General features: G+C 44.6%; 1 protein-coding gene across 2 annotated transcripts in view; it reads right to left on the bottom strand.

Annotated features, from left to right (window-relative positions):
* Positions 1 to 5,438: 5,438 nt before the first annotated feature.
* The window catches only part of LOC129819739 (exocyst complex component 3-like), a 28,666-nt gene continuing 6,568 nt past the window's right edge, over positions 5,439 to 27,536 (bottom strand). Inside the window, exons 2-13 of one of the 2 annotated variants that reach the window (XM_055876286.1) lie at positions 26,601 to 27,100; positions 25,623 to 25,843; positions 21,987 to 22,710; positions 21,430 to 21,544; positions 21,162 to 21,272; positions 20,862 to 20,962; positions 20,634 to 20,744; positions 20,159 to 20,294; positions 19,847 to 19,969; positions 19,532 to 19,687; positions 9,342 to 9,463; positions 5,439 to 7,135 (exon numbers count right to left, since the gene is read on the bottom strand). In XM_055876286.1, coding sequence (XP_055732261.1) covers positions 6,817 to 7,135; positions 9,342 to 9,463; positions 19,532 to 19,687; positions 19,847 to 19,969; positions 20,159 to 20,294; positions 20,634 to 20,744; positions 20,862 to 20,962; positions 21,162 to 21,272; positions 21,430 to 21,544; positions 21,987 to 22,710; positions 25,623 to 25,843; positions 26,601 to 27,073 — 2,712 coding nt within the window. In that variant the 5' untranslated portion in view covers positions 27,074 to 27,100 and the 3' untranslated portion in view covers positions 5,439 to 6,816. Of the gene's footprint in view, positions 7,136 to 9,341; positions 9,464 to 19,531; positions 19,688 to 19,846; positions 19,970 to 20,158; positions 20,295 to 20,633; positions 20,745 to 20,861; positions 20,963 to 21,161; positions 21,273 to 21,429; positions 21,545 to 21,986; positions 22,711 to 25,622; positions 25,844 to 26,600; positions 27,409 to 27,536 lie in introns of those variants that run through there. The other variant, XM_055876294.1, reaches the window with a different exon arrangement.

Consider the following 27,536-nt stretch of genomic DNA (forward strand, 5'->3'; position numbering starts at 1 on the left):
TTCTGTTATTTTGTCTTATTTCTTGTTTGTTTCACAGTAATAAAGTATTTGTATCTTCAAAGTGGTAGGCATGTTGTGTAAATCAAATGATACAAACCACCAAAAAATCTACTTAAATCCATCTATTTCAATTTTATTCTAAAATATATTTCTTTCTTCATCAATAGTGACAAAGCAAAAACAGGTTTAGACATTTTTGCTAATTAATTAAACTGAAAAAAATGAAAAATCACATTTAGATAAGTATTCAGACCCTTTACTCAGTACTTTGTTGAAGCACTTTTGCCAGCGATTACAGCATCAAGTCTTCTTGAGTATGACTCTGCGAGCTTGGCACAGCTGTTTTTGGGAGTTTCTCCCATTCTTCTCTGCAGATCCTCTCAAGCTCTGTCAGGATGGATGGGGAGCATTGCTGCACAGCTATTTTCAGGTCTTTCCAGAGATGTTTGATCAGGTTCAAGTCCGGTCTTTGGCTGGGCCACTCAGGAACATTCAAAGAGTTGTCCCGAAGCCAATCCTGCGTTGTCTTGATTGTGTGCTTAGTGTCGTTGTCCAGTTGGAAGGTGAACCTTCAACCCAGTCTGAGGTCCTGAGCTCTCTGGAACAGGTTTTCATCAAGGATCTCTCTGTACTTTGCTCCGTTCATCTTTCCCTCGATCCTGACTAGTCTCCCAGTCCCTGCTGCTGAAAAACATCCCCACAGCATGATGCGGACAACAACATGCTTCACTGTAGGGATGGTGCCAGGTTTCATCCAGCCGTGATGCTTGGCATTCAGGCCAACGAGTTCAATCTTGGTTTCATCAGACCAGAGAAACTTGTTTCTCATGATCTGAGAGTCTTTAGGTGCCTTTAGTCAAACTCCAACTAGGCTGTCAAGTGCCTTTTACTGAGGAGTGGCTTCCGTCTGGCCACTCTACCATAAAGGCATGATTGGTGGAGTGCTGCAGAGATGGCTGTCCTTCTGGAAGGTTCTCCCATCTACACAAAGGAACTATAGAGCTCTGTCAGAGTGATCATCGAGTTCTTGGCCAAGGCCCTTCTCCCCCAGTTTGATCGGGCGGCCAGCCATAGGAAGAGCCTTTGAGCGGGTTGAGAGTTTCAAGTTACTTGGTGTCCACATAACCAATGAATGATCATGGTCCAAACACACCAAGACATTTGTGAAGATGGCACGACAACACCTTTCCCCCTCAAGAGACTGAATGGATTTGGCATGGGTCCCCAGATCCTGAAAAAGTTCAACAACTGCACCATCGAGAGCATCCTGACTGGCTGCATCACCGCCTGGTATGGTAACTGCTTGGAACCTGACGTAAGGCGCTACAGAGGGTAGTGCGTACGGCCCAGTACATCACCGGGGCCAAGATTCCTGTCATCCAGGACCTATATACTAGGCGGTGTTAGAGGAAGGCCCCAAAAACTGTCAAAGACTCCAGTCACCCAAGTCATAGACTGTTCTCTCTGCTACCGCACGGCAAGCAGTACTGGAGTACCAAGTTTCAAACCAAAAGGCTTCTTAACAGCTTCTATCCCAAGTCATAAGACTGCTGAACAATTAATCCCCCTGTATATAGCCTCGTTATTGTTATGTCATTTAAAAAAAAAACTTTAGTTAATTTAGTAAATATTTTCTTAACTCTATTTCTTGAACTGCGTTGTTGGTAAAGAGCTTTAAGTAAGCATTTCACGGTAAGATCTACACCTGTTGTATTCGGCACATGTGACAAATAACATTTAATTTGATTTGATTTGGTGGTTCCAAACTTCTTCCATTTAAGAATGATGGAGGCCAATGTGTTCTTGGTGACCTTCCATGATGCAGACATTTTTTGGTACCCTTCCCCAGATCTATGGCTCGGCACAATCCTGTCTTGGAGCTCTACGGACAGTTCCTCAGACCTCATGGCTTGGTTTTTGCTCTGACATGCACTGTCAACTGCGGGACCTTATATAGACAGGTGTGTGCCTTTCCAAATCATGTCCAATAAACTGAATTTACCACAGGTGGACTCCAATTAAGTTGTAGAAACATCTCAAGGATGTTCAATGGGAGCAGGATGCAACTCAATGTCAAGTCTCACAGCAAAGGGTCTGAATATTATGTAAATAAGGTATTTCTGTTTTTTATTTTTAATACGTTTGAAAAAATGTCTCAACCTGTTTTAGCTTTGTCATTATGGGGTATTGTGTTTAGATTGCTGAATTTTTTTTTGTATTTTTTGTATCCATTTTAGAATAAGGCTGAAATGTAACAAAATGTGGAAAATGTCATGGGTCTGAATCATTTCCAAAGGTGCTGTATATAGAAAAGTATGAGGACACCTCTTCAAATCAGTGGATTTGGCTATTTCAGCCACACCCGTTGCTGACAGGTGTATAAATATGAGTACGCAGCCATGCAATCTCCATATTGAGACATTGTCAGTAGAAACGCCTTACTGAAGAGCTCCGTGACTTTCAACGTGGCACCGTCATAGGATGCCACCTTTCTAACAGGTCAGTTCGTCAAATTTCTGCCCTGCTAGAGCTGCCCCAGTCAACTGTAAGTGCTGTTGTTGTGAAGTTGAAACGTATAGGAGCGACAACGTCTCAGCCGCGAAGTGGTAGGCCACACAAGCTTACAGAACACGACCGCCGAGTGCTGAAGCGCATAGGGTGTAGAAATCGTCTGTCTTCGGTTGCAGCACTCACTACCAAGTTCCAAACTGCCTCTGGAAGCAACGTCAGCACAATAACTGTTCGTCGGGAGTTTCATGAAATGGCTTTCCATGGCCAAGCAGCCGCACACAGGTCTACGATCACCATGAGCAATGCCAAGCGTTGGCTAGAGTGGTGAAAAGCTCACCGCCATTGGACTCTGAAGCAGTGGAAACGCATTCTCTTGAGTGATGAATCACGCTTCACCATCTGGCAGTCTGACAGACGAATCTGTGTTTGGTGAATGCCAGGAGAATGCTACCTGCCCCAATGCACAGTGCCAACGGTAAAGTTTGTTGAAGAAGGATAAATGTTCTGAGGCTGTTTTTCATGGTTCGGACTATCCCCTTAGTTCCAGTGAAGGGAAATCTTAACGCTACAACATACAATGACATTCTAGACGATTCTGTTCTTCCAACTTTGCGGCAACAGTTTGGGGAAGCCCCTTTCCTGTTTCAGCACGACAATGCCCCCATGCATAAAGCGAGGTCCATACAGAAATGGTTTCGTGTGGAAGATTTTGACTGGCCTGCACAGAGCACTGACCTCAATCCCATCGAACATCTTTGGGATGAATTGGAACGTCGACTGCGAGCCAGGCCTAATTGCCCAACATCAGTGCCCGACCTCACTAATGCTCTTGTAGCTGAATGGAAGCAAATCCCCGCAGTAATGGTCCAACATCTAGTGGAAAGCCTTCGCAGAACAGTGGAGGCTGTTATAGCAGCAAAGGGGGCACAAACTCCATATTAATGCCCATGATTTTGGAATGAGATGTTTGATGAGCAGGTGTCCACACACTTTTGACCATGTAGTGTAGATTGGGGGTAAGTCCCTGTGATAGACTAGCATCCTGTCCAGAAACAGACTCCTGCTCCTACTGTATGCACCGTTCAGACTCATGCAAGGCTTTTTTTACTTATCCTGGTTGGTCTGCTGCAACCCTCCAGGACCAGGCGGTCTGGTGCAGGTGAGTCATGAACACTCACAGTAGGGAAGTGGGACTCTGTGTGCTATTGGTCGCCATTGAAAAACAAGGATGTTCAAGTGGTCAATGTGAACCATCTGCTCTGAGTACAGAATTTTCTGCCATGTGTTGTAATTTTTCATGGAAAAGGGTAAGAAAGCTACACATAGACATGTAGTGAAATAGGCTTTTAGAGATACAGCCCAATTTAGGAAGTGTGTGAAGAGAAAACACAGCACATAACCCATACTGAGGTTGTCTGACTTGTTTTGAACAGCCTATGAGTGTTTATAAAGCATGAAAAAGATCCAGCATGGCTGAACCCACACTCCGACCAGCAAAAAGGAAGTTCCCTCCTAGTGCGTGGCGTAAACTTGGCTCCAATAAAAGCATCCGTTTGCCACCTCGGCGGTAGACAACACGTAGCCTTTGTTTACCACAAAACATCCCCTTGGATGAGTCTGGAGGTACGACCCTTCAGTTTCCCTTTGCAACCAAGCACCATATAGGAGCCACGGTGGAACCCAAATGGACATACAGTAGCTGCCATAACACATGGTGGAGTATTCAGCCAGCAGCATACCACCCTGCATACCACTACTGGCTTGCTTCTGAAGCTAAGCAGGGTTGGTCCTGGTCAGGCCCTGGATGGGAGACCAGATGCTGCTGGAAGTGGTGTTGGAGGGCCAGTAGGAGGCACTCTTTCCTCTGGTCTAAAAAATATCCCAATGCCCCAGGGCAGTGATTGGGGACACTGCCCTGTGTAGCGTGCCGTCTTTCGGATGGGACGTTAAACGGGTGTCCTGACTCTCTGAGGTCATTAAAGATCCCATGGCACTTATCGTAAGAGTAGGGGTGTTAACCCCGGTGTCCTGGCTAAATTCCCAATCTGGCCCTCAAACCATCATGGTCACCTAATAATCCCCAGTTTACAATTGGCTCATTCATCCCCCTCCTCTCCCCTGTAACTATTCCCCAGGTCGTTGCTGCAAATGAGAACGTGTTCTCAGTCAACTTACCTGGTAAAATAACAGTAAAATAAATAAAATAAAAAATTCTTGATACACACAGAAAACTGCTTAGTGTGAAAAACCAAGTAGCGTTGCAGTTCTTGACACAAGCTTATGCGCCTGGCACCTACTAGGCACTTAAATATTTTGTCTTGCCAATACACCCTCTGAATGGCACACATACACAATCCATGTCTCAATTGTCTCAAGGCTTAAAAATCCTTCTTTAACCTGTCTCCTCCCCTTCATCTACACCAATTGAAGTGAATTTAACAAGTGACATCAATAAGGGATCATAGCTTTCAACTGGATTCACCTGGTCAGTCTGTCATGGAAAGAGCATGTGTCCTTCATGTTTTGTACACTCAGTGTATACCCTTCATCATACACTATATCAGTTTGTCAGACTGCCCTTTGGTTTGTTTGTTCACCACTGCTGTTTTCAAGATGTGCAGCATTCCTCCCTTGGGCAGGAAACCACCTTTCTGTCATCAAACATATGCTTCTCAGCACATGACATTTTGTATTTTAAAGATTAGTTTGCTCCCAAACGTGACCAAATATACAGTATGTACTTCTATATATGGTAAAATATATGCCCCTATCAAATGAGAAGTTAGTTCAATCCACCCAATCAATGGGGGTTTATTTACTCATATTCATTCACAGTTGAGTGTTCAAAACATTTACAAACCATGTCATATATATATATATATATATATATATATATATATATATATATATATATATATATATTTCTCATATATTTCCATACATACGTGTATCAAACAACAATACAAAGTTAGAGAAAGAGCAGAGAAAAGCTGTGCAGTATCCAAGACAAGGTTAGGATTAGGTTAAATTACCCATAGAATAAAGAGATATTGAACAACATATATATCCATAGGTCATACATTGCATTGGAATCTACAAAGCATTCAACTGGACAATAATTAGTTGGAATATGATGACAACAGTTTGAATAGTTTTGGTAACACTTTAACTTAACCGGTAAAACTTTACATTGCAAAGCATTCAACTGGACAATAATTAGTTGGAATATGATGACAACAGTTTGAATAGTTTTGGTAACACTTTACCTTAGCTGGTAAAACTTTACATTAAGGTGTACTTAAAATTATTCTTAAGTTCAGAGTTCTCTGATACAGAGGGGTTGGGTTAAATGCGGAAAACACATTTTGGTGGAATCCATTCAGGTGTGTTGACTAGGTACGCCCTTTCCCTAAGTAGTTTATAAACAATGCATTGTTAGTTATAAAAGTTAACAGTTATAACACATTAGTTAGCTCTAAGTTATCGTTAAATGAATAATTAACAGTTTATTAACTACTTATTTATGTATAAATGTATACCTTAATACAGTATTTCTCAATCCTGGTCCTGGGGACCCAAAGGGGTGAACATGTTGTTTTTGCCCCAGCACTGACACACCTGATTCACATCGAAAAGCTTGATGATGAGTTGATTAGATGAATCAAGTGCCAGGGCAAGAACAAAAATGAACACCCTTTTGTGTCCCCACGACCATCATTAAGAAACACTGCCTTAATGTAAAGTGTTACCCAATAAGGTTTACAAAACCATTGAAGTGATACATTCATAGATGATACGAAATCTGTGTTTCAAGTATACCTTAAAATCAATCCAAGCAATGCAACTGTGTACTGGTTCTCACTCCAAACAGGAAGAAATATCTGAGCTCGAGGTGAAGTAGATGAGCTTGTATGTGCTGTACCAGAGGTCAAGTCATTTTTTAACACATTCCTTTGAAATGTCTGTAAATGAGTGAGAAGTCAATTTACAGATGAATTAAACGCGGATTTGATAGTTTCACGTTTCTTTGGAGACTTGAATTTCCTATCAGTAGTATGTTTCACAGTATTCCGCCCCATAGTAGTAGTCGCAGCACATAATATGACAGATATTAGGATTGAGTGCTCGTCAAATTGTTGTCAACAACAAACCTCTACCTATGTTATTTACAGCAGAAAGTCAAACAATTATATTACGCACCATCAGTATTAATTAGTCATGCAAATGAACACATTGATACAGAATTATGAGTGTTATGGGTGAGCCTCTATTCTACCAATGTGCTCCATATAATTTTCCTTGAAGTCAATCATCATCCATATCCTTCTCCTCGGTCAGGGGTTCCAGTGGCAGCGTGGTTCTGTTCCTGGGGGTTTTCTTGCGGTGTCGTCGAGGCCGGGCCTCTGAGAACCAGTTGGCGAGGGTCATGGCGACGCGGATGAGGCCCAGGTTGATGCAGTGCACCTCGGAGGTGACAGGGATGTCTGAGAAGAGGGCGTGATCCCGGCTTAGAAGGGCAGAGCTGCCACTGCTCTCGAAGTCTCGGACTATGTTCAGGATCTCCTCACGCTCCGCCTGACGCATCATGCCCCGCACGTTCAGCAGGGTGGAGACGTGCTTCTTCCTGCAGGGATGATGGAGGGAGAGAAGGGGAGGAAAGGGAGGGAGATAGAGACTGGTGTTAATGCGTTTCAGTGGTTTTGATGCTGATTCATGATTCAATTATGCAGAGCAAAAGGCCATAACTTATTATGTTCAGTTGATCTATTGATAAAAAATTATGTATATTTCACGCCAATTAGACACGATTCAACAAAGATGTGACAAGACCTTATTTTTTTTACATTTCTTCACCCGGTACATCTACCAGAGTTTCCAAGTAAATTGAATTTAAAGTGTGTTGCGATTTTAAATTCACTTTAATTTGAGTTGCTGATTTGTTTCAATATGAACAAGAGGAAGCGTTTGTTCACAAAGCAATCAAGGGTGGGGTGAAACTGACTGAGCCTGTAAACAAAGGTGTTAAACAGTGGTTGGGGGGGATGAGGGGCTGATGAAGGAACTATTGGGACATATGGGGGAGTCCCAGTGGTGGACTGCAGACTTTGATCTCTGAAAATACCAACGGTGATTTGCGAGCAAGCAAACAAAAGGCACTCCTTGTGCCTGAATGAGTTAACATCGTATCGACCTGCTTTAGTTCCATCCTTTGATTCCAGAGCGTGGCACCAGACTGTCTCCCGTGGGGTGGCAGGAAAAGGAAATACTCTGCAGCAGCTTCCTGTCTGCCGGGCCACGGGTCATGCGTCACATACTGGGTACGCTGCCAGCTAGCCGTCCAGTGACTGACCCCATGAAACACACAAACAACGAGGGGCCAGGGACAGTACCTTAAGGGGCTAACCAGCCTCTGCCACTCAAAACAGCCCCTCGGTCCTCTCCAAGAATAGCAGGGTTAATATAAGTATGTTTCCGTGCTTCTTTTCCTTGTGTTGACCCATTGTGTCAACAGAAAGTCTACAATGAGTGCACAAAACATTAGGAACACCTGCTCTTTCCATGACATAGACTGACCAGGTGAAAGCTGTGATCCCTTATTGATGTCACTTGTTAAATCCACTTCAATCAGTGTAGATGAACAGGAGGAGACAGGTTAAAGAAGGATTTTAAGCCTTGAGACAATTGAGACATAGATTGTGTGCCATTCAGAGGGTGAATTGGCAAGAGAAAAGATTTAAGTGCCTTTGAACGGGGTTTGGTAGTATGCCAGGCGCATCGGCTTGAGTGTGTCAAGAACTGTAACGCTGCTGCGGTTTTCACGCTCAACATTTTCTCGTGTGTATTAAGAATGATCCACCAACCAAAGGACATCCAGCCAACTTGACACAACAGTGGGAAGCACTGAAGTCAACATGGGCCAGCATCCCTGTGGAACGCTTTCAACACCTTGTAGAGTCCATGTGTATTTCACTGGTCACCCCCAGGGCCAATTCCTCCTTTGGCCGCCTCTCCTTCCAGTTCTCTGCTGCCAGTGACTGGAACGAACTACAAAAATCTCTGAAACTGGAAACACTTATCAGCTTTAAGCACCAGCTGTCAGAGCAGCTCACAGATCACTGTACCTGTACATAGCCCATCTATAAATAGCCCAAACAATCACCTCATCCCCTACTGTATTTATTTATTTATTTATTTTGCTCCCTTGTGCCCCAGTATTTCTACTTTGCACATTCATCTACTGCAAATCTACAATTCCAGTGTTTTTAATTGCTATATTGTACTTACTTCGCCACCATGGCCTTTTTTATTGCCTTTACCTCCCTTATCTCACCTCATTTGCTCACATTGTATATAGACTTGTTTTTGTACTGTATTATTGACTCTATATTTGTTTTACTCCATGTGTAACTCTGTGTTGTTGTATGTGTCTAACTGCTTTGCTTTATCTTGGCCAGGTCGCAGTTGTAAATGAGAACTTGTTCTCAACTTGCCTACCTGGTTAAACAAAGGTAAAATAAATAAAATAAAATAAAAATGCCCAACAAATTGAATCTGTTCCGAGGGGAAAAGGTGGTGCAATTCAATAGTAGGAAGGTGTTCCTAATGTTTTATACACTCAGTGTATATGTGGACTTAAATTGTGCTACCTTTGTGCACATGCCAAAAACAGCACTTATGAAACTGCACTGTGGAATGTAGGTTCTGTGTACTGTTGCATTGCGTATATAGGAAATGGTGACCAATGAATGACACTTGGCAAATTAGTTCACTGTGCAACGTTTCTAAAACAGTGCTCTATACTGCATTCCCCAAATGATTGAAACCTTTACCTTATGTCTGGAAACTCCTTCACCAGAACAGCAACCTCCATCTGGATGGACGGAGTGTCCTCCAGTAGAATGATGTCAGCTAGATGAGCGAGGACACTGTCCAGCCAAGAGGATCCTGACTCCTGAGAGAAGAGATATAAGATAAGTCATCATAAAAATGTGTAACATGAATGACCACCCAGAGACATATAAAAGCATTCGAAAACGCATATGCATTCTTCATTGTCCGTTTTTGTCCTTAAAAGGTTTAGCTAATTTCATTGTTCTGGATGAGTTGCGTACTGTAAGTACAATCGCCAATCATCACCGTTGTCCATCAGCCATCAACGGATGACTCCTATTGAAAAACCATTGTCTCAATCCATGATTGTCAGACAAAGAATCCACCAAAACCACTCATCCCTTTAATGTACAGTGTTAAATATCACTAATATGTGACAATAATGATTTTTGTGAACAAATGTTTCATTTTGGCGTTATAATAAGATTGGTAGCAGCATGGACAATCATTGTGGAAATCTGTTGCAACTCAAGTCGACTACAAAATCCACTAATCCTCTATCTATGGGCTGACTGGCTAGCTAGCTAGGTAGTTAGCTAACGTTAGCAAACGTAGCTACACACAATAATACCAAAGACAATATTAGCATGTAACATACTGTAGCTAGTTAGCTGTAAAATCGCCTAAACAAACTGCACTATCAATTTAGGAGTCTACAATCTTTGGCGAACACCAGACGTGATTGCTTATTTTTTTCTTTAAGCAATGGCTTTTTTCTGGCCACTCTTCTATGTTCAACCTGCAGATGATTGTGCCTCATAGTGGAGTCTAACATGCTGACCAAACCGCTCGCGTCACATGCGCGAGCGTTGCAAAATACATTTAGAAATCTATGTTATTAAATGATTGCACCCACACTGCTCGTGCGCGCCAACGAGCGTCTGCGTTGCCAAGAGCTAAAATAGAAATCAGTTCTATTTCTGACGCAGATTGCGCTGCAAGTCCTGCCTCTCCCATCTCCTCATTGGTTTATAGAAGCAGGTACCCACGTGTCATCTCCTCATTGGTTATACCCACGTGGGTGACTGAAAGACGAATGAGGTCAGTGGCGGTAATGCACCTAATTTATGAAAGTTGCCAAATGCAATATAAAGTCAAGAGAAGAAAAAGTTTGTTGGTGATGTGGACACCAAGGAACTTGAAACTCTCGACTCGCTAGACTACAGCCACGTCAATGTTAATGGGGGCCTGTTTGGCCCTCCTTTTCCTGTAGTCCACGATAATCTCCTTTGTCTTGCTCACATTGAGGGAGAGATTGTTGTCCTGGCACCACACTGCCAGGTCTCTGACCTCCTCCCTATAGTCTGTATCATCGTTGTTGGTGATCAGGCCTCCCACTGTTGTGTCGTCAGCAAACCTAATGATGGTGTTGGAGTCGTGCTTGGCTACGCAGTTGTGGGTGAACAGGGAGTACAGTAGGGGACTAAGAAAGCACCCCTGAGGGGCCCCCGTGTTGAGGATCAGCGTGGTGGATGTGTTGTCACCGTCAGGAAATCCAGGATCCAGTTGAAGAAGGAGGTTTTTCGTCCCAGGGTCCTTAGGTTAGTGATGAGCTTTGAGGGCACTATGGTGTTGAACGCTGAGCTGTAGTCAATGAATAGCATTCTCACATAGGTGTTCATTTTGTCCAGGTGGGAAAGGGCAGTGTGGAGTGCAATAGAGATTGCATCATCTTTGGATCTGTTTGTGCGGTATGCAAATTGGAGTGGGTCTAGGGTTTCTGGGATAATGGTGTTGATTTGAGAATTTCATGACTACAGACATGAGTGCTACGGGTTGGTAGTCATTTAGGCAGGTTACCTTAGTGTTCTTAGGCACAGGGACTATGGTGGTCTGCTTGAAACATGTTGGTATTACAGACTCAGACAGGGAGAGGTTGAAAATGTCAGTGAAGACAATTGCCAGTTGGCCAGCACGTCTTGGTAATCCGTCTGGCCCAGCGGCCTTGTGAATGTTGACCTGTTTAAAGGTCTTACTCACATTGGATGCGGAGAGCGTGATCACACAGACGTCCAGAACAGCTGATGCTCTCATGCATGTTTCAGTGTTACTTGCCTCGAAGCGAGCATAGAAGTTATTTAGCTCATCTGGTAGGCTTGTGTCACTGGGCAACTCTCGTCTGTGCTTCTCTTTGTAGTCTGTAATAGTTTGCAAGCCCTGCCACATAAGACTAGCGCGGCGCCGGTGTAGTACGATTCGATCTTAGTCCTGTATTGAAGCTTTGCCTGTTTGATGGTTCATCGGAGGGCATAGCGGGATTTCTTATAAGCTTCCGGGTTAGAGTCCCGCTCCCTGAAAGCGGTACCTCTACCCTTTAGCTCAGTGCTTCTGGTTGGGGTATGTACGTACAGTTACTGTGGGGACGATGTCCTTGATGATCAGTCACTTGCTTATTGATAAAGCAAGTGACTGATGTGGTATACTCCTCAATGCCATCGGAATAATCCCGGAGCATATTCCAGTCTGTGCTAGCAAAACAGTCCTGTAGTTTAGCATCTGCTTCATTTGATCACTTTTATATAGACTGTGTCACTAGTGCTTCCTGCTTTAATTTTAGCTTGTAAGCAGGAATCAGGAGGATAGAGTTATGGTCAGATTTGCCAAATGGAGGCAGAGGGAGAGCTTTCTAGGCATCTCTGTGTGTGGAGTAAAGGTGGTCCAGATTTTTTCCCCCTCTGGTTGTACATTTAACAAGCGGATAGAAAATAGGTAAAACTGATTTAAGTTTCCCTGCATTAATCTCCCCGGCCTATAGGAGCGCCACCTCTGGATGAACGTTTTTCTGTTTGCTTATTGCGGAATACAGGTCATTGAGTGCGGTTTTAGTGCCAGCCTCGGTCTGTGGTGCTATGAAAAATACAGATGATAACTCTCTAGGTAGATAGGGTGGTCTGTAGCTTATCATGAGATACTCTACCTCAGGGAGGCAAAACCTTGAGACTTCCTTAGATATCGTGCACCAGCTATGTTTACAAATATGCATGGGTCCCCGCCCCGTGTCTTACCAGAGGCTGCTGTTCTGTCCTGCCAATGGAATGTATAACCCGTCAGCTGTTTGTTCTTAATGTCGTCGTTCAGCCACGACTCGGTGAAACATAAGATATTATAGCTTTTAATGTCCCGTTGGTAGCATATACGTGCTTTCAGTTCATCCCATTTATTTCCAGCGATTGAACGTTAGCTAGCAGAACGAAAGGCAAGGACAGATTAGTCACTCGTCGCCTGATCCTCACAAGGCATCCTGATATCTTCCCGCGAAACCTAGGTTTCCTCTTCCAGCGAATCACAGGGATCTGGGCCTGGTCGGGTGTCTGTATCCCTCGCGTCCGACTCCTTGAAGAACTCCTCGTCCAATTTGAGGTGAGTAATCCCAGTTCTGATGTCCTGAAGCTCTTTTCGGTCATAAGAGACGGTAGCAGCAACATTATGTACAAAACAAATTACGAACAACGTGAAAAAGCAAACGAAATAGAATGGTTGTTTAAGAGCCGATAAGACAGCAGCCCTCCCCTCCGGCGCCATCTTGATCCACAGAGTGATAACGCTGGCACGCGGGACCAAGGACCTGACTTTGACTGGAATACAAATAATACATAAAAGATGATAAGGCTGCACTGAGACACAGGGCTTCTGCTTTGGGTCATTCAGTGTGTGTGTGTGTGTGTGTGTGTGTGTGTGTGTGTGTGTGTGTGTGTGTGTGTGTGTGTGTGTGTGTGTGTGTGTGTGTGTGTGTGTGTGTAGTTTGTGTGTGTGTGTGTGTGTGTGTAGTTTGTGTGTGTGTGCATGTGTAGTTTGTGTATGTGTGCATGTGTAGTTTGTGTGTGTGTGCTGAGACACAGATTTGTGTTTGATTTTGGCCATGTGTCTTGTTTACGTCACACTTTACTTGAATGAGAGAAACAGATCATGCTCTACTGACTTCCTGGTTTAAGTCATGTTATAACAGATCTGTTCAATAGCCAAATGTTTATTTATAAGCCACTTTTTTTATAACCACCGAAGGAAGACTTTGCTCTTGCTTGTCAACCTATGGCTCTGATTTCTTGTACATTCAAGCCTTTTAAATACCCTTCAGTTAACAAACCATCTCTAGCTCTTTATTGAAGCACAACTTCAACTAGTATTTATTCATTAATTAGACAAATAAATCAGAGGTAGACTCCTGTTCTGGATCTAAGGCCGTCTACAGATGGGATACGCACATCACTATCTGGAGTCAGTCGGTGTGGTGATTGTCTCACTGAACTGTAGCGGAGCTTTCATCCCGTTGATATTCACAAGCATCACAACGATTGACTTAAATGGGAAAGAAGGCTGGAGCTTCTCGCACCCTTTGTAAATATGCTCTAAAGTGGCAAGAGCATCAAAGGAACTGTCAGGGACTGTATTGGGTAAATGGTTCTAGTGTTAAAGGTTCTTTGTTGAAAGGGTTCTCCCTGGAACCAATAAATGTGTCTCCTACAGGGACAGCCTGTTTGTCAGACATACTTTCTCAGAAAGAAAGACAACAATGTGCAGTGTGCTAACACAGCTTAACCTCTCCATCCACTAAAAATATCCTCTTCCCTTTTAGACAGTGATTAAAAATGTATTCAATCCCCAGTTTCCACAGATGTCTCGTTCTGCTTCTCAAGCTAAAGGCAATCAAGGCTACCTAGAAACACATCAAAGTTGTCCAGCTGACAGGAACAGGAAGTTCCTCAAAACACAGAGACTTCCTGTTGTCAGCCCGAGGTGACAGACATTTCTTTCAACTGGTTCATGGAGAGGGGCAAATGCCATGCTGGCAGACCCAGTTCCTCACAATCTCCCACCCCCTGACTAACACTAACGTAGGCTTGCACTCATTCATCTCCATCTCGCTGACAGCGGCCATTCTTCAGCCTTCTACCCCGTATCAACACTGTCTAAGTTATGCCTGACCTGGCATCCCCCAGGGTCACGGGACCATTCGTAACAGACAGGCCTCTGCATTCCACAGCCGAAGTCCTTTTGTTTCGTCTTAAAAAAAAATATTATAATAATCTGCTTCAAAGTGATTTTTCAGAACCAGGTCAATGAAGAGTATAGGGAAGTCAGTTTCTCAGTGGAAAGACTGACAGGGTCTGCCCTATGTTCCCTCAGCCTTATCTTTTCTGAGCCTTATGTTCCCTCAGCCCTATCTTTTCTGAGCCCTATGTTCCCTCAGCATGTCAGCCCTATGTTCTCTCAGCACCTCAGCATTCACTTACCCAATGTCAAACTAAATTGGCACATGTGTATCATATTTTATTAGAGGTCTGTTATAAATGCACGCCTAGGGTTTACTAAACAATTGTTGCGAGTGTTAAGATTAATCGTCTTATTTCATTCAGATAGTTGTTCCCTTTCAGTCGGTCACTTGGTATAACATACTACGGCGAGTCAAGGACAAATCCTATTCACCTGAAGAACTGAAAATGAAACGGGCCAATGGATGCCGGGGCTCGAGATTCAGCTCCGACTTAGATGTCTGTTAGTGGAGGGAGCGTACTTGGAGTTTTTTTCTGTTTGCTGAAAGCTAAGCACTTTCTGCTCTGCTTGTGTAGCTAATGCTTCCTTGCTTGGGTAAGAGGGCCAGTTGTAAGAGTTCAAAAACGCTAACCAGACATTTGAACCTCCAACCTCATGCATGGGGTTTCACAATGAAAAGTAAGTGCAGTCCTGTTTGCCTGGAGTGGAACCACACTCAGGAGGCCTGTCGGGAGAGAGCAGCAGTGGTGGTTAGAGTTGATAGGTTGTCATCCCATCTGAGTGAGGCTTATTCTGGTTTCTCTGGCAGTGTTCAGAGTCTGGATTCCATGGATGATATACTATCCCTGGTTGGCTCTGGACGGTTTTCAGATTGTGAATCGGATGGCATCTGTACAGGGAGCCTAAAGCCCCGGTTGTGGATTCGATGGGGGAGAGTGAACCATTGGTGGTTAATGCACCTTTGATGGAGCTGTGTCGTAGGCTGGCAGATCACCTGGGGTGGATTGGCCGTCTTCTCCTCCACAGCGGAGTTCCTCCAGTTTTGGGTGAAGTTATTTACCTCCTGTCCATGCAGCGCTTACCCGTGTTTAAAGATTTCGCTGATGACCTGGGAATTCCCTCATTCAACCAGGCTAGTGCTACCAGGTTATGGCGAGCTCAATAATGTAGAGGGTACGGAGAAGGCGGGGCTCATTTACACACTGCCGATGGATGGAAAGCTGGCAGGTTACTTAGCTCCAGAGGCTAACAAGGGGGCTTATTCTAGCATTGTGCTTCCAAATACACAGTGCCAGTTCTCGGCGGATCAGTTGGACAAAATGTATCAGGCTGAGGGTGTGGCGGCCCTTTCGTTGAATGTGGTCCAGTGCTGCAGATGTATCATATCGATTTGCTGCAGAAGCTAAATAAGACCGTGGAGACGGGGAAGCCGGTTTCAGAGCTTCACGACGAAATCCGTGCTATGGCTGATTTTGTGCTGCGTCTGTCACGCTGTACTATCCTGGCCGTGGGGGAAAGTATGGGGGCAATGGTGGTGGCTTAGTGGGGCCTTCCTCCCCAAGAATTTGCTGTGGCAACAGTGCTTTTAAGTGGCTCAGTCAATGGGGCAAAGTTACTGGTTGCCGAAGTCCCTGAACCCGGTGTGGGCCGGGTATCAGAACAGAGGTTATACGAAAGCACATTGTTTCTACCCAAGGATCCTTGGTGAGGGGTATCAAGACTGTGTTATTGTCCAGGTGTGGGCATAACAAAAACGAGTTCCTTCCCCACATTCAGACACACGGTTGTCAAGAGTGGTGGATATGAAAACAAGCACGATAAAATAATTTTTTATCCCAGTCCTCAGGGGGGCGCTTTACCTTTTCAGGAGATAAGGTATGGAAGACTGGCAGCATTCTCCAGTCCAGTGGTGGGCAAGCAGTTTCACCATGGGTGATGAGGGCGGTGACAGGGGCTCTGCAGTTCGCCTCTGTAGTGCCTCTGGGACTTCTGTTGATGCTTTTGTTTTAGTGTTGGGGGATTGCTACGTGTCTGGACGAATTTCACCACTGCCATCAGCTGCTCATGGTATCCCAGTCATGCCTAAGGGCGTTAATTCCTTGGAGGAACCCGCAACTGTTGTTGCAGGGGGTTCTCATGGACCGGGTACTGTCCCGCAGGGTGATCACGACATATGCATCCTTACTGGGATGGGGAGCTCTGTGTGAGGGATTTGGTCAACAGCGCAAAGGGCACTCATATCAATTACCTAGAGCTACTGACTGTTTTCTATGACTGAGCTGTTTACTTCCAATGTTGGAGGGCCAGTATGTGTTGGTAAGGTCTGACAACAGGACGGTGGTGGCATACATCAACGGGCAGGAGGGGATGTGGTCTCTCTCGCTCATAAACCTGTCCCGTTATCTGCTCGTATGGAGCAGTGCACATTTCCTGTCGCTTATGGGGAAGTATCTTCCCGGATCTTTCAACGTAGGTTTGGATCTGCTTTCCAGGGGGTGGTCCTATCTCTACGGAGTGGAGACTGCACCCCTCGATGGTTGTCCAGAATGGGACCGGTGTGCAGGGCTGGCGTAGATCTTATGCATCGTGAGAGAACACGTATTCTAGTCTTTTCTTGTTGATGATGGATCTGGATGCTCCATTGGGAACTGATTCTGTGGAGTGTCAGTGGCCTTGGATCCTGCTCTATGTGATGGTTGGGGATCTCTAACTGCTATCAGTACACCCTTCTGGGCTTTCGAGCAGTTCCCTTTCTCACCTTCTCTGTTTGCTTCTAATGAACAATGGAGGATGCATGGCCTGTGTCTGGTGCACACTTTACACACGTGCTGTATATGAATAGGACCAAGGATATCTGTGTTTGTGACCAGCTTTTTGTATTTTTCGCTAATCCAGCTCGGGGTAGGGCACTTTCTCCCCGGCATATGACAACAAAGGACAAGGATTGCCTAGCGGTGTGCGTGCTCACGCCACTAAGGGTGAGGCGGCTGCTTGGGCATTGTTCAGGGGCATGACAAGGTTTTATCGCTTGGATGTAACTGCTGCCGGTGTGGCTCATAGTGTTCTTATGGCTGGGACCAGGAGTGGGTGTTAGGCAGCGCGCAGGTTGCACATTTATCCAGGTTACAGCAAGTTTCCAGAGGGATGGAGCCTTGGGCTGCCGTGGTTCATCAACTCTGGTCGATGCTATACCAAGTCACAACAAGTGGTCTGATATTTTGGACTTTCGGTTCCTTGTACCAGTTCTGACATTTCAGGATCGCAAGGTAAGTATTGTTTTTGGAACCATGGGATCTATGGACTTGGGCTGCAGTGGCAGCATGTCAGTGCGCATAGCCAAGTTGCAGAAGGTTCTGGTTACCTATATGGGGCTCTGACAGTTCAGGCCTCATGAGGTATTAGTATTAGTATTCCCTAAGTATTAGGGACAAAGGTGGGTTCTATACCCCCTTTTAGAGGTGGTGGAACCTGTCTGTGCTTGAGCTGCCTTGAGAACCCTAATTTGGTACCCTCTGAGATGGCTTGAGTCGTTGCTGCTCCTAGACATTTCCACTTCACAATAACAGCACTTACAGTTGACCGGGGCAGCTCTAGCAAAAAAATAAAAAACTTGATTCAAAAAATTCAAACCGTAAAAGTGGATATGTATTCATGCTATGAAGCTCCTAAATAAGATCTGGTGCAACCAATTACCTTCAGAAGTCACATAATTTGTTAAATAAAGTCCACCTGTGTGCAATCTAAGTGTGACATGATCTGTCACATGATCTCAGTATGTATACACCTATTCTGAAAGGCCCCAGAGTCTGCAACACCACTAAGCAAGCGGCACCATCAAGCAAGCAGCCCCATGAAGACCAAGGAGCTCTCCAAACAGGTCAGGGACAAAGTTGTGGAGAAGTACTAATCAGGGTTGGGTTATAAAAAAATATCCCAAACTTTTAACATCCCACAGAGCACCATTAAATCCATTATTAAAAAATGGAAAGAATATGGCACCACAACAAACCTGCCAAGAGAGGGCCGCCCTCCAAAACTCACGGACCAGGCAAGGAGGGCATTAATCAGAGAGGCAACAAAGACACCAAAGATAACCCTGAAGGAGCTGCAAAGCTGAGACTAAAATGTAGCTTTTTGGCCATTAAGGAAAACGCTATGTCTGGAGCAAACCCAACACCTCTCATCACCCCGAAAACACCATCCCCACAGTGAAGCATGGTGGTGGCAGCATCATGCTGTGGGGATGTTTTTCATTGGCAGGGACTGGGAAACTGGTCACAATTGAAGGAATGATGGATGGCGCCAAATACAGGGACATTTTTTAGGGAAACCTGTTTCAGTCTCCAGAGATTTGAGACTGGGACAGAGGTTCCCCTTCCAGCAGGACAATGACCCTAAGAATACTGCTAAAGCAACACTCAAGTGGTTTATGGGGAACATTTAAATGTCTTGGAATGGCCTAGTCAAAGCCCAGACCTCAATCCAATTGAGAATCTGTGGTATGACTTAAAGATTGCTGTACACCAGCGGAACCCATCCAATGTGAAGGAGCTGGAGCAGTTTTGCCTTGAAGAATGGGCAAAAATCCCAGTGGCTAGATGTGCCAAGCTTATAGAGACATACCCCAAGAGACAAAGTGGTAGGCATGTTGTATAAATCAAATTATACAAACCCCCCCCAAAAATCTATTTTAATTCCAGGTTGTAAGGCAACAATATACGAAAAATGCCAAGGGGGGTGAATACTTTCGCAAGCCACTGTATAGTGTATGTTATACCAAGTGACTGACTGAATGGGAACATAAAGTTATGAATATAGCTATTGTTCACTGAAGGAGGGAACGAAGTATAACATATTATCGCCCTGCGCCGTCAGGGGATTTGGGCTCGATGAAGAGAGGCACTGAATTGAGGAAATGAATGCGAGCCCGGGTATTATAGCCAGAAAGGCAGGGCTTCCAAGGGCGGGCTTGGCATCCATTGGCCCGTTGGGTAGGATTTCAGTTTTCAGGTGAATAGGATTGGTCGTTGACTCCCCATAGTATGTTGTACCTTGTTCCCTCCCGTTGGGGACAGTAGTTATACTAATAACTGTACATTTGTGGTCATTATGACCATAAGTCAGAGGGATGACTGACCAGGTCTTTGAAGAGTCCTTTGAGCTGTTTGGCCTCGTCCTGAAGTCGGAACGCCATCCTCTTTCTCATCTTCGATGATGTGCAGATGACCCGTCCTCGCATGATCGCACGCACATACTCCACCAGGATCCGCCTGTGTACCTCCCCCACCAGTTTCTGTCAATCAAATAATCAACCAGTCAATCATTCCGTCCGTCAATTGCAATATAAGTGTTGATAAACAAAAAATATTGGGATAGAAAGGCCAAATATTTATAATTTTATGTATTTCGCGCAACATGTTATCGTGTCAGGTATGTGGTCATTGGTGGATACCTGATAAGGTGGGCAGTCCAGTCTTCTGAACTTCTTAAAGTGTTGCTTGATGCTTGCTTCGATGGCCTCAAATGCCTCCGTGTTGTTTAGCCACTTTCTCTTCACCAGCTTGTCACAGAACGGCTGGAATAGAAATACACAGCTTTCATTCACATGAAGTCGATGAACAGCTTCTCCTATATCAAAACATTTGTGCTAACGTTAGAGCATGTTTGTTTGTATTTGATCAGTCATGAATACGTGTGGAATTGGTGAGTTGTGTATTGAGGACGTTTTACAGCCCTAACAAAAGAAAAAAGCACATTGCCTCACCCTGATGTGCTCAAACAGTTTTTCCGTCAGAACCCTCACTGATTGGTTAATGATCCTATCGAGGGAGGAGTTAGCTCTCTGTGTGGACTCCTCACTGCCCTGTGGGTCACACTGCCTGCAGCGCTGTACGAAGGACCTACACAAAAATTGGAATGCAAACACTGTTGGTCTCGGAATGATCGTATTTCTGACATGGAAAAACCATTTGAACCATTTACAACCTTAATCATGTGGATAACCTAGTTTGATCATGTTGTTAACTTCAGCAAGATAGTTAACTTATTATCCGCAATGTTAGCAAGCTTATCTATCGGGCTGGATTATCGAGCTAACTCATTGGTCTATGCACTTGAATGCTCTCTTGTCGCATTTACGACTTCACCAACTTGAAAATATACATTTTCGATGAGCATTTGAATGGAGCATCAGTCAACACAGTTGCCACAAGAGATGACCTCTCTGTCTGGGTATCTACCTTAGAGGAGGACAACAGTTGACCAGAGCGATGGTCCTGGAGATGTATCCATCACCCCGGTCCCCAAACTCAGCCTGGGTCTCATGGAACATCTCCACTTTTCTCTGGAAACTGGACACAGAGTAAAATTATGAAATGAAATGTATATCCATGTATATCGATTTACATACAGGTTATTGATTGAATATACTCATTGTCCATGTCTCTATGAGTACATCTTCTCCTCACCTGTACAGGAAGTCAGACAGCCCATTAAGACTGCAGCGGGCCACCCTGGCCCCCAGAAACGAACTTACAGCTGTGGATCTGTCGAGGTCCACCGTCAGTCTCTGTTACAGTCACACACATACACACTAATAAGGGTAGGAACTTCAAAATCCAACCAGCCAAAATAGGTCATTCCTGAATATTCATAAAAGAGTTACAAATGTCTTAGAGTTCTTTGCCACAATGTCACCAGACTGCCATAGTAATAGTGACCTACATATATACTGTACAGTAGTGTCTCTGAGTGACAGTGTGACAGACCTGGATGATGGAGCGGGCCAGATTGGATTGGTACTCTTCTATGTGCAGCATTTGGGCCCACCGCCTCTCCTCCTCGTCCAGAACCTGAGTGAGCTCTGTGGTCACCTTCTCCTGAGATTAACAACAGAACCCACACAACCATGAAGTCCATTGTCTATCCAAGCATGGGCAGTTCCACTACCGTTAGATTAGTGCCAGAAACATTACTTCTGTCAGTGGGCAAGTTTTCACCTGACATTGTTCACTATTAAAGGAAGTGTGATTTTACCCTGACAGTGTTCAGGCAGTCCTGTTCCAGTCGGTCCACTGTATCTTGGTGCAGTAGGGGTTCCAGTGGGGAGTAGTTAATAGGGGTTTTCATGCCAACGGTGCCCAGGACATCCCTTAAAAAGACCAGAGGAAAAGGGGAGGAAGTGCTACTGTCTGTCACCATTCATTCAAGTCTCACAGCTTGAATACCTGTAAAGATCTATATGTTCATATACACGTACATGAACTTACTAACTCTCATAAAATAAAAAGGGTTCTTTGTTTGTTCCCATAGGAGAATACATTTTAGTTCCAAGTAGAACCCTTTGTTTGTGAAAAAGGTTATACAAAGAACCTTTTGGTGGTGAAACGGTTTCATGTAGAGCCTTGAGTTAGTAAAAAGGGTTCCACTTGGAACCAAAAACAGTTACTTTCAAAGGGTTTTCCTATGGGGACAATTGAATAACCTTTTATGGTTCTAGGTAGTACCTTGTTTTCTAAAAGTGTATACGTCTAACCTGTTGTACATGTCATAGATTTTCTTAATGTTGTTATGTTATGAGTTCTGACACTGACCTGTTGTAGATGTTATAGAACCAGTCCAGCAGGGCGTAGACATCAGTGATCTGCAGCTGGGAGCTGGTGATGATGTTCAGGCGTCGGGCCACTGCCCGGTGGTAGCTCTGCACGTACACCTGGAAGGCCTGGAACTCCTCCGGGTAGACCGACACAACGTTCCTCCGCACCGCGTCCAGGTCGTCCACCATGCGGCCCCTCAGCCGCTCCAGGTACGAGGCTAGCTGCCCTGCCGGAGTTTTCACCTGCTCGGGCAGGCTCCAGTCAGACGCCTCCCCCACTGCCTGCCGCCATTTCAGCTTGAGCTGACGGGGCCGCTGGCTAGGATGGGGCTGGATGCCCTCCCTCAGGGGCTGGGTCTCCTCTTTCTGTGCCTGGGCGGTGTCGGCCTGCTCCTCCTGCTGGATGACCAGCACCACCAGCCCCAGGTTGGGCCCAGCCGTTGGCTGTCGGAGTGACTCCCTCACCACGTCCCACATCTCCTTCTGCAGGGCCTCGTACAGCAACTCCACATCCTTGGCCTTGCGACGGCTGGCATCTCTTGACACATTGGGGCTGGAGGGGTCGTCGAAGGACCCGAGAGGGGTCAGTCCGGGAGGCGTGAATGAGGGTGTGGGGGGGTGGGGCAGGAGGGCCATCAGCTCGCACTCACGCTCCAGCTCCTGGATGTGTGTGTCTGCCAGGAGGAGGTCCCTCTGGTTGACCAGCTGTAGGATCTCCAGTACTGAGGGAAGGAGAGAGAGAGGAATCAATGTCATACTGTTTAGTCTATTGGTTTGTACAGAGTATGTAATGTATGGGTAGGAACGGGTGGGGTAAGTGAAGAGAAAAAGTACATGTTTTCATCAGGCTATATTCTGTGTGAAATATCAACATTGGCATATTGAAGGGTGCTAATATGTGTGATATTGAGTATATCAATGATCCAAGCACAGCAAATGTACATTATACCGTGGTGTTGGTAGACACAATGTAAGTAACCTAATTTATGTCCCTCTAACTTCCCTGAATGCCTCTGCTGATCCTACAGCTATTGTATGCAGTAATCATGTGCCTATGAACCAGAGTTATACTGTTAGCACTGAGGCGGTGTGCCCTAGTAGGAAGTCCACTGTGTGCAGCTCACCCTGCACTGACCTAAATAACATGAGCATATCTACTTCTTCTAAGCTTCCCAGTAAAGCAATGAAAACAAGTAAGCATCCCAAAAGAAAAGTGCTCAAAATAGACCACGTTAACATATGTAGCTTAAGAAACAAGATTCATGAAATCAATAATTTGCTAGTAACAGATAACATTCATATTCTGACTATCTATGAAACTCACTTAGATAATACAGTGGTAGCAATACAAGGTTATAACATTTACAGAAAAGACAGAAATGTCAATGGTGGCGGTGTATCTGGATAGCACGTTTGAAATGCTTGATAATGTATGTGATATCAAAAGAGAGGTATATTTTCTGGGTGATTTAAATATTGACTGGCTTTCACCAAGCTGCCCACTCATGAAAAATCTTCAAAACTGTAATCAGTCCCCGCAACCTGGTTCAGGTTATCAGTCAATCTACCAGGGTAGTTACAAACAGCACATGAATGAAATCATCAACATGTATTGATCACATCTTTACTAATGCTGCAGAAATTAGCTTGAAAGCAGTATCTAGATCCATCGGATATAGTGATCACAATATAGTAGCCATATCTAGGAAAACCAAAGTTCCAAAGACTGGGCCTAATATAGTATATAAGAGGTCATACAATAAGTTTTGTAGGTGTCCCTATGTTGTTGATTTAAAGAATATTTGGTGGTCCGTGGTGTGTAATGAGGAGCAAACAGACGCTGTACTTGACACATTTATGAAATAGCTTATTCCAGTTACTAATAAGCATGCCCCCATTAAGACAATTACTGTAAAAATGGATATATCCCAGTGGATTGAGGAGGAATTTTAAATTGTATGGATAAGAGGGATGAGGCTGTCACGGCAGCCTTCCCTCTCTTCACTATAAGAGAGGGTGAAACAGGGATCGGATCAACACGCAGCGTAGCCAGTGCTCAACATGTTTAATTAAACAAAAAACAGTGACCACTTACAACGAACAAAATAACAAAATGTGGCAAACCGAAACAGTCCTATCTGGTGCAGAATACAAACACAGAGACAGGAAACAACCACCCACAATCCCCAACACAAAACAAGCCACTTATATATGATTCTCAATCAGGGACAACGATTGACAGCTATCTCTGATTGAGAACCATATTAGGCTGGACACAGAAACAGACAAACTAGACACACAACATAGAATTCCCACCCAGCTCACGTCCTGACCAACACTAAACAAGCAAAACACATAAGAACTATGGTCAGGACGTGACAGAGGCAAAATGAATGGTAAATAAGTCTGGCTGCACAACCGATTGGCAAAAATATTGCAAATTGAGAAATCATGTGACCTAAACTGACTTTAAAAAAGAAGAAACTACACTATGAAACAAAGACAACATAAAGAGTGATAGTAAAAAGCAATGGAGCACCTTAAATTACATTTTAGCTAAAAAGGCAAACTCAGCTCCATCATTCATTGAATCAGATGGCTCATTCATCACAAAACCGACTGACAATGCCAACTACTTGAATAATTTTTTATTGGCAAGATTAGCAAACTTAGGCATGACATGCCAGCAACAAATGCTGACACTACACATCCAAATATAGCTGACCAAATTCTGAAAGACAAGCATTATAATTTTGAGTTCCGTAAAGTGAGTGTGGAAGAGGTGAAAAAAATTATTGTTGTCTATCAACAATGGCAAGCCTCCGGGGTCTGACAACTTGGATGGAAAATGACTGAGGATAATAGCGGACGATATTGCGACTCCTATTTGCCATATGGAACATCAGGGACTGTGAAGCAACATAAACATAGGCACAGACACATGCATACACACACATGATAACATACGCATTATACATACACGTACACATGGATTTTGTATTGTAGATATGTCGTGGAGTAGAGGCCTGAGGGTACACAGTGTGTTATGAAATCTGTGAATGTATTGTAATGTTTTTAAAGCTGTATAACTGCCTTAATTTTGCTGTACCCCAGGAAGAGTAATGGGGATCCATAAAAAATACAATACAAATCTCTTGACCTGGCGTTTTGGATTGTTGTGAACACGCAATGTACTACACTGTCCTATGATTGTACCTTGTCTGTTTTGGTCCCTATTGAGCTCTGCGAACAGTAGCTCTGGATGAAGTTCTATCTAAAGGGATCTGCAGTGGGAGGATGTCAGTCATTTCCGGCTTTCATAGCCTGGTGCTGATTGAACCTGATGACTCGGGGGTCCGGGGACCGCACACAGCTCATCAGAAACCAGCATGGGATTGGAGGAGGAAATACTGCAGGACCTGACCAGGAAGTTCCTGACTCGTAAAGTAAACACTGAAACTTACAAACACTGACTGTGGGAGGTCTAAGGTGCTCATGTCAGAGACAGAAGTAACCTGCACTGACCCTTCCATGATTCAGATGTTTTGATTAGGTGATCTGTGATTGGTTGGACCTGCAGGAAACATACCATATCTCCCCTCCTGATTGGTTTGTTTTGGAGTGCCTTGTATACCTGAGAGAGGTTCCCTGGGTTTGACCACTAGTGGCTCCTCCTCCAGCTCCTCCTCAGCCTCCTGGGAGTTGTGGTCCGACAGGGACTCCCTTTTCAGCTTGCCAAGGCTGACCATCCTGAGGAAGGAGGGCCGGCGGCAGGACTCAGCCTCGCTGTCGGCGCTCAGGTCATCACAGGGCAGGCTCTCTCTGCGTTGCGTCTGCTTCCTCCTCCCTGCAAATCTACAAGCAGAAGAGAACCATTAGGAGAGGGCCGGAACTATATTATGTCAGAGTATAACTTTGAAAGGCAAGAATGGCTATGTGTGGATTTCCAGAGTCTGAAATATTGTGTGGAAATAAAGGTACCATCTAAAATATAAATGGAATGGGATACATAATTGTTACCAAATACTGTAGTGTTCAATGTTAACGTGTGACCACCATATCCTGACTAGGCTTCATATGCTATAAATAAGCAGGTATTTAAATGCTTGAGAGGTGATTGTGACTTTCCCTGACTGGAGCACTCAAAGTGAAACTGTTTATAAATAGTGCTTAGGTACACAACATGGTATTAGCAAACAAAGCAGTTCTATTCATAAACATAGTAACTCATGGAACATTTAAATATTACATAACCAAATAGGAAATGATTATGCTATATGCTGTGAACATTTCCGTCATTTTGTTACAGCTTGATAGGGGGTCTCAGTCCTACCCGGTAACAGGAAAATCAGTTTGGATAGACAAGAAAATCAGTAAATAATGGAACTCAACGAAAGCTCTTTGGTCGAGACATTACGAATGAAAATAGTTATTGAGTTATATTATATATAGACATTACATGTATGTTAATCTGTGGCTCTGAGCCCGTATTTATAAAGCATCTCAGAGTGGGAATGCTGATCTAGGATCAGGTCCTCCCTGTCCTTGCAATCTTCATTGTGATCTAAAAGGCATAACTGATCCTAGATCAGCAACCCTCCCTCCCAGTTACCGGAGCAGGGTCATGATCTCCTCTGAGCTCCTGCGGAGGCCCTTCCTCTTCTCTTTCTCAGGCTGGGGTGAGTGGGGGTCTGTGGGGCATCGCTGGGACGGGAATGTCCCCCACACACTGCACCCCGACATACGCAGCCCCTTCCCCAGCTTCCCCAGGGTCTTCAGGGGTGAAGAGCCGCATAGCCGCTCAAGGGTTCCCCTCAGGGGCCTCCCCCCTCCTCCTTTAGGGGCCTCAGGGCCATGCCTCTCCGCGTTCACCTCATTCTCCTCCTCTTCCCCGTCACGTGACGACCTGCGCTGGAAGATTTTTCCCCCACATACCCCCAAATTGGGGGGCTCACCCTCGTTCCTCTCCTCCTCAAGGTCCACCTCATTGAAGGGGTTCAGGTCCAAGTTTAACCTGGGCAGGATGAGCTCACCATTCCCATGGTTACTCTTGATCCTCCCCGGGAGGTTCTTAAGGATGGGCATTAAAATGTTGTGCTCAAGAATCAAATACTGCAAAGACACAAGGCAAGTTAGTTAGAAGAGAGAATGAGATCACAGATCATTTGAACAAGCTAGTTAGGCTACCAATACCAAGAGCTCAGTAGGAGTGTGCTGGAAAAGGTTGAAGAGATAATGAAAGCTAAAACCAGAATGAATGGTAGAGTAATGTTGTACTCGGGGATCTACAGAATATTCTAATAGCATAGGAACTGTTGTAATTATACTATTCATTATGGACTTTACTCAGAGCTAAAATACCAACACAGATGATTAGCCAACAGCTCTTTCAAGTTACGACAGTACAACGTGCTATAGTAATGTACAGGTAACTGCCAAAATAAAGGAAACACCAACATAAAGTGTCGTAAAAGGTCATTGGACCACCATGAGTCAGAATAGCTTCAATGCACCTTGTCTGGAACCCTATTGGAGTGATGCGACACCA

The sequence above is a fragment of the Salvelinus fontinalis genome, chromosome 2 (assembly GCF_029448725.1).
Source record: "Salvelinus fontinalis isolate EN_2023a chromosome 2, ASM2944872v1, whole genome shotgun sequence".
In the NCBI taxonomy this organism is placed as follows: domain Eukaryota; kingdom Metazoa; phylum Chordata; class Actinopteri; order Salmoniformes; family Salmonidae; genus Salvelinus; species Salvelinus fontinalis.